Raw genomic sequence first — 8,046 nt, forward strand, 5'->3', positions numbered from 1 at the left:
AAGTTAAATACAACAGTAGCCAAATATTATATGTCCGGACGACCAATTATTTGAAGTCATATCGTCATATATCTCATTAACTAATAGACAATATAACGGTCGATGATTAGCCGCTGGATCCGTTGGCACGGATGTGCGGAAGTAATAATTTTTCCTATACATGTTATACATGTAAGGTGAAAGTGTCACTTTAGGTTCAATATTTGAAGTTTTGAACCAGGTGTTGGGGGAGAAATGGCGGGCATCCCATAGAGCCCTAAAAACCAGACGTCACCGTTAACCTTTTGCCTCCTTACAGGATCAAATTATGGCATTATGCTAAATCCTGGTTCCTTGGCTTAACAAGGTCCAATGGAGAACAAGTTACCCGTCAGATGCAGCGAGAACGAGAACGTTGCTCTGCATCTCTGGACGAAGAGGAAGGAGATGGCAGAGAGCGGTGGGATATCGGACAATCTCGAAATGACGCTTATTAAAGCCTACCGCAGCATCTGCAGCTCGAAGACTCCTATCAAGTCCCTCAAAGATCTTTCTCAGATTAAGTAGGAGGCATATTATTTGTAAATCCTTGTTAAAACCCTAATTTTTCGTTCAAGGCAAATATTCTGAATTGCCGACTCATGGCAGGGGCGTAGGAAAGTGGATTATAAGGCTAATGAATGGCTTTTTTCCCAATGATACGCCCGCGGGTGCTTCTCCGATAAAAAATGGCCCCCAAATCGGTAAATTGGTTCTGGTTTCGGTTCTTCTCCTTGCTGTTGAGGTTCCCTGTTCAATATTTTAATAAGATAAATCGTGTGTTTCATCAATTACGCTAATTGAAGCTTGAAGCTTTCCTCAGGGAAGAAACCAAAAGGACCTAAGCGATATGTTCCACAGAAGAATTCCGCGGCATATGCATTATTAATTACACTTTACAGGTATGTGAGAGTTTATTTGCTTTTCTATCTGGGCAGCTGCTTATAGTTTTATCTTAACAAGCATATCCTGATGATGTTCAGGGGAGTTGTGGATGGTGTTAAATTTATGAAGAAGCAAGAGCTAATTGACGCTGCTGAAGCAAGTGGACTCTCACGGAATTCAATAAGGTTAGTGGCTCATCTATCTCTGGTGCGTTTTTGCATGATAAAGATGCTTGCTGATTTCAGCTTCTATTGAAGGCCTGATAAAGTAAAAGGGAAACCTGGGCAATTTGGGTGCTCACCCAGGGACTGGTATACTGGATGGAGTTGCATGAAGACATTGACATCAAAGGGATTGGTTGCAAAGTCTAGCTGCCCGGCTAAGTATGCTTCCTTTCTCATGTTTTGCTAGCTGATAACTTCAATGCTAAGCCATAACACTAGTACAGTTTTATGTGTGCTGTTTTAATTATGTACTTATTTTTACACTTTCATTAGTCTGAATTTCTGTTGGTTCTTTTAAGATGTTTTCTTTTGAAGATGACTCATATCCCCTTTGCCTTGATTCACCTTATTGGAAGTTTGAGTAAAGTAAAATGTAATTTCTGTAACCATCTTGCCAATCTCTTGTATCATATTCTGTAAAATGATTTCCTGCAGTATGAGTGCCAAGAGCTAGCCAATATAGTACTACCTTCCAGGAGACTTGCATTTTCATGCTAGAAATAGCAGAACACACACCATGCTTGATAATTGTTGCCTTTGTGGGCATGGATTTCATACTTAGAAGAAGTAATTTGTATTTTAGGCATAAATAATATTTTTGCTAACTGCATTTTTTGGGAAGGGACTGGCCAATGAAGCTTCCATCTTCAGTAAATTGGTATTTCATTATGGGTCCTATGAAAACTTCGACTCATTATACTAAATCAAGCATCTTTGATAATCTATCATGGCTAAAGACCCAACCAACTTATCTTTTTATGCATGTCATTCTTGTGGATCCAAAATTCTAAATTCTAAAGTTTAAATTCTATATTCAATCAGAACTTTTGGAGCTTTTTTTGTTTCTTCTTGATTGCATTTGATTTTTCACCAAGTATTAGTATAACATTTTTCTTCTGGATAGTTTGAAAGTTCATTACTCTTCATCCTATGTATTTTTATGGTTTTTTTCAATTGTTTTTTAATCTCTAAATAATTTGGTCAACATTGTCATTCATTTTGATCCTAGTACAAAATGTTAATTTTGTTTGAAATTTGCAGGAAATTAGGTAAATACACTCTTGATATTGGAATTATACGAATTAAATGACTAAAAATTAAAAGAAAGTTACCCCTCAAATTTATTTAATATTGAACACGGAAAAGCTCATTGCAAGTAAACCACTATAAATTAAAATAGGAGTGAGATTCAAAAACATGACTGCTTTATTATGCTCTTTGTACTTTCCATGTGAAGTTAGTTGGGGAAATTGCTGAGCTTTGTTGGTGTAGTGGACCATAGTAGGTGACAACAATTCTGCTACTTCTTCTAGATCAAAATATGGCTGAAAATGAAAAGTGAAAAAAAAAAATCTATACTTAATAATGGAAGAAAAATATAGGCATTTCTTGCCCAAATTCACTTGTTATTATTGCCAGGGAATTGGTTGCATTTTGGTTTAGGCAAACTTTATGGAAATGACATTAATTGAAACAACTATGATTATGCTTAAGTATGCAATTTTTCTTTGTCAAATTTTTATAATTATTTATGATGTTTTCCTTCCGAGCAATTGTGTTATATACTTTTTCAAAAATAAGCTCATGCTGTTTTTCACAACATGTACACTAGTGATCTCATTAAAAGTTCGAAAGTTTACATATATTTATTTACCTCTTAATTTCTATGTATTTACATATCCAACTCTTAAACTTTAATCATTTACTTACATGCCACCTTTTCTATTCATAAAAAGGTCTATTTCACTTTTTAAAAGTTAAAATGGTGGTATTTTTGATGTGCTACGAAAGATTTGTGTGGTAGAAATATAAAAAGTAAAATTGAGGTGTTAGATATGTAAATACACATCATTTGGGTGGTATGTAGATGCCCCTAAATTTTTTTATCTCTATTCAGGTTCATGCTGACTCAAGAAGGGCAAGAAGCCGCGAGAGAATGCCTTTTGAGATCTGGCTTATCTGTTGTTTTTGCAGGCCAGCCTTCAGGAATCATATCTCATAGTTCTGTTGGTATGCAAAATCTAAATGCTATTTCTGTAGTGTCCATAGATGATGAACCCATGATGGATTCATCCAACATAAGTATTGAAGAAAGAGTAGATGGCACTTCGATAAATTTGCTAGACCAGGTTTGCTCTACGGTTTGTTTTTTCACTTTGTTTATGTTTTTTTTTTGCACCGACACAAATACATATTTCTTTTTGTAACCTGTACTCTGCTCTTTTAAATGTTTAAACTTGTCCAAAGGCTGTCTTTTTAATCTTTTTAATTTTCTTTTGGTTGGGACATTTACATATATAGCACACAATTTTAATGTATTTATATATCTCACACCTGACCTTTCATATTTACACATGTAGCATTCAAATCTTTAATATCAAATAAAAAATAGCACTATTACCGCTTAAAAGTAAAATACACATGCATAGGTTTAAACTACCAAAGTGCTATATATTTAAATATGATAGTTTAGGTGTGAGATATGTAAATACATGAGAGTTGCGTTCTACATATGTAAATTTCCCTTTTTCTTATCGTTTTGTTGGCTATGATCATTGAAGCATTACCTGTGACATTTTGAAACTTTATTTCGCAAGGCTTTTATTAAAGTTAATATTCTTGGTTGTTGCTCATCTATATTAGATTGAATGCTGCGTGACACACATGTTGAAAATACTAGCAAAGTGCATTTTTGTTTATTGTCAGTTTGAGGCAGCTACAACTTAATAACAAGCTGCTACGCAACAGCTGTCATAGGAAGCTGCTGCGGATAAACTGATTGTCTGTTTGTTTTTTTCAGTTTGAAAATAACTGTGTTGCAACTATTTTTGGAAAAATAATCATTATGCCCCTGTATAGTAATGCTGTTTACAACAGAAATGCTCATACCAGTACATTCTATACTTTAAAAGCAAATATCCAATATAGAATATTACAAAAAAAAAAAATAGACATCTCACTAAACAATGAGTAACATGACTACCAAAATTAAGAAAATGATTATTAAAATAACAATTAATAATCTGATAGTATTATTTTTAAAATACAAATGACGTATGTCACGAGTTAAGCCGCCCCCCAGGAATATTCTCATCCCCGATCACTCTCGGCAGGGGAATCTTTCAGTCCATCTACCCATAATAAATAGTTATAATTTTCTTTGATTCTCTGTGAGCACCTGTAAAACTGTCTTCCATAGCTATGTGACTGACTTGAAGTGAGCATGGAACATTGAAGTCCACAACAACAGTGCAATCCTCTGGAGGTACCGGAAATTCTCGAGCTCATTTTTCCTGAAGGTTTAAACAAAAATATCCTTAGATAGCGCTAGTAAAAATTAATAGCAAAATTAATTAATTAAAGTTGTATGTAGCTACGAGGTCTCAGAAAACTCAGTATATAAATCAATGAATTTATCACTACAAGAAGATAATAACCCTTATAAAAAAGAGTTCTTGGTTGTCTTTAACCCACTTAATACGAAGCTCATGTATGTCATGTCATGTATGTCATGTATGTCATATATGCATATTACAAAAAAATATCATTCAGAAGAATCTCAAAAACCATAACATCGAAAAAAATGAGGAACTTAGTTGATTTCATTAGGATTTCACATGTGACACCAATCGATAGTGACATACAGACTATCCAGAAGAACTCATAAAGTCAAACGTTTTATCATAGACCTCCAAAATCCACCGAAAGAAAAAAAATGCAAAAGAAAAAAAAAATACATACAACTTGCATAAAAAAATCAATACAGTAAATATCAAATGCATAAAAAAGAAAAATATGTGAACTCTATAAAATACTGATATAATAATCAGTGAATGTCTTCAACAACTATTACAATTAACATAAATAAAAACTAACATTCATTCCAATCATCTTCCAACTATCGCATCTGTAATTTGTTTCATCAGCTCTGCCATCTTGCTTTCACCTTCCCCATCTCGAGTGCGGGTCTCGAGAACATCATTTTTGGCCCGTGACAAAGATTGTCCACCACCTCCACACACACAACAATACAACCGCCTCTGTTCACACAACACATCCACAACAGTTTTACATTCACATACCAAAACCTCGACACACTTGAACACATCCACTAACACAAACACACCCACACAGGTAACTCCTCTGCACAACCACACCAACACCTCCATAACCACATACAAACACACCAACACCTTACCATCACCTCCTCTACACATTCACTAACATGAACAAACCACACCAACACCTCCTTAACCACAACACCAACACATCCGCCATCACCAACACATCCACAACCACAAACCAACCACCACCACCTCACCCACACACAATTCACCAGCACATACACATTCCACACACCAATCACCCTACACCACTACTTCTACACCACTACTTCCAAGTCCACGTCCATGCACCAACCACCCTTCACCACTACCTCCTCATCCTTCAACACAAACACATTCACCCCCACATCCACCACATCAACACCATAAGCTAACTTCAACCAAATGTACATTGACCAAGCAAAAGGAAAACCATAATCCACCATTACACGTGCATTCAAAACCAACACGTGTTACACCATAATTCAAGAACATAAAGAAGTAAGCATAAGCATTTGCCAAATCGAAAATCTTTAAAATCCATGCCATCACACGTGTGATCCCAAAAAATCACAATATCCAACTTCAATTGAGAACCGATGAAGCATAAGCATTTGCCAATTCGAAAATCCTAAAAATTCAAGCCATTACACGTGAGATCTCCAAAGATCCCAAAATCCAATTTCAATTGAGAAGCAATGAAGCATAAGCATTAGCCAAATAAAAAAATCACAAAATTCTCGAGCATAGAGAATCACACAAACACCAAGAGGAATCACCACACAGAGGAACCCATTGTTGTCACAAAGACACCAAACCAAAAGCCACACAGTTAGGGCAAAGAAACCACCACACAATGATTACCTAACACGAAGAAGAACCACCGCAAAGAGGAAACATGAACATATTGGATATATACACATTTCCAAAATCAAAGAAAATGACACAGCTAAGGTCGGGATTACCCAACACGAAGTGGAACCACTGCGCAGAAGAACCGCAGTACAAAAGAACCACCGCACAGAGGAACTATGGCGTAGAGCATCACACGAAGAAGCAACACCTCACACAGATCAAAAGACCCAAACAGAGTTGTAGAAGGGATAGAGGAGAGGGATAAGAGAACTCACTGAGAGAGGCACAACATTAACTGTGAGAATCACAAGAGAGAGAGAGAGAAGAGGAGAGGCCCGCTAGGGTAAGACACGAGAGAGAGGATCGCTGGAGAGAAGGGGCAGCTAGGGCAAGACACACGGGAGAAATGATCGCGGGAGAGGAGGGACAGCTGCGTCAACACTTTACGAACGAATGCAGGCGGTGTGGTCAAGTCCGCGACCGCGTTTTGTTAAAATTTTTCATAAAATCTGCCACGCTGTCAAAACCAAACGCAAGGCGTGACGTTTTCTGACCGCGCCGCGGTAAAACAGCTGTGCCAAATAGGACCTTACTTTTATGGGTTTTTCTATAGGAACCTTGTCGATTATAAGAACAATTATTTTACCATTTTAAGTGTCACCAATTCATACTTATGTTGCATCATAATGTTGAGGGTTAAACTTTAAAGAACCCATATTGTCATGTTCTTCATAATTTTGCATTCAAATCAAATCGAGCTCAAAATTTATTGGAGCTGGAATATTGAAGGAGTAAAATTAAATTTGTCGTAGGTCGCTTCAAGTTATTTCTCTCTTGCTTTGAGCAGTGAACACAGCTCTTCATGAAAAATTGACACGAGTACTGTGTTGGAAAAAATAAATAAATTTAAATTATTGGGACATTTTAAGGCCTTTGTTTTTGAAATTTTAGCAAAATATGAATGTAACTATTTTATTTATATTAGATTCTTGTCTCATTTAGCCTATGCTGCTGACTTTTCTTGAGCTTGGTGAGGCCTTGAACGTAGGTCGCATGATTTTAAATTCTTTTCCAACCAATGCGCCAAACTTTTGACCGCATAAAAAGAGAAAATTAGCTACACTATATGTGCTGAAAATTTTGTAACATGATCAGAGCTGAGCAAGATTGTGTATTGTGACAAGCTTGGCTTAATATTGCTTTGATCTCTCAGATGAAACCTTGAAATATGCTCATGGATGCTTTAACTCGACTTTGAAAATTCTTCAGTTGCTTCATTTTGGAGCTTGCTAATGATCGGCTAAGTTGATTTTTTAAAGTTTTAAAGTTTTCTTTTTTAAAAAAAGCTCATGTGAATAATTTTTGTAAATCAAGTTACTTTTTGACGTTGAATTCAATCTGGATATTACAATAAAAATAGTGGGAAAACCTTGAGAAAGTTGTAACTTATATGAATGCATGCATATTGACAATATAAGTGATAAAAAAAGCCGAAAATTCATTTTCACAAGACTGCATTTGTGCTTGCAAGCTGCTATTGTGACCATGCATGTACTTAAATTTTTAATATAACATTGGAACGTGCACATATACATGTTATTCTTTTTTTTTTTGAAACTGATTCAGCCCATCTTACTCCAAATTAGGATTCGCCCAATTTAAATCTTTGTTCATCGTACATATAGATGTGTGTATACTCATCTTACCAATTTGTTAGCCGGCTCACTTTCGAGAACTAGAGACAGCGGGAGGACTAAAGTGAGACGTTCCTAGCACTTTTGCGCCCGTTGGTGGATTTTTTGGTTTTTTATCTTTATGTATTTTTGATTTATTTGACATTTTGTGTGTGTTGTATTTTATGAGTTGGGCCTTCTTTTAAGCCCTCTCATATAATATTTCGGTATCTTTTTCACTTTAATATATTAGCCTTTGGATTTTTTTCATATATATATATATATATA

General features: G+C 35.7%; 1 protein-coding gene across 4 annotated transcripts in view; it reads left to right on the top strand.

Annotated features, from left to right (window-relative positions):
• The first annotated feature begins 207 nt into the window (after nucleotides 1-207).
• LOC110018342 (crossover junction endonuclease MUS81) overlaps nucleotides 208-8,046 on the top strand; it is a 61,314-nt gene continuing 53,475 nt past the window's right edge. For all 4 annotated transcript variants that reach the window (XM_020715623.1, XM_020715625.1, XM_020715624.1 and 1 more), the window contains exons 1-6: nucleotides 208-542; nucleotides 628-722; nucleotides 842-920; nucleotides 1,002-1,088; nucleotides 1,161-1,286; nucleotides 3,025-3,256. In XM_020715623.1, coding sequence (XP_020571282.1) covers nucleotides 352-542; nucleotides 628-722; nucleotides 842-920; nucleotides 1,002-1,088; nucleotides 1,161-1,286; nucleotides 3,025-3,256 — 810 coding nt within the window. In that variant the 5' untranslated portion in view covers nucleotides 208-351. The remainder of the gene's footprint in view (nucleotides 543-627; nucleotides 723-841; nucleotides 921-1,001; nucleotides 1,089-1,160; nucleotides 1,287-3,024; nucleotides 3,257-8,046) is intronic.

The sequence above is a fragment of the Phalaenopsis equestris genome, unplaced genomic scaffold (genome assembly GCF_001263595.1).
Source record: "Phalaenopsis equestris unplaced genomic scaffold, ASM126359v1 Scaffold000012, whole genome shotgun sequence".
In the NCBI taxonomy this organism is placed as follows: Eukaryota; Viridiplantae; Streptophyta; class Magnoliopsida; order Asparagales; family Orchidaceae; genus Phalaenopsis; species Phalaenopsis equestris.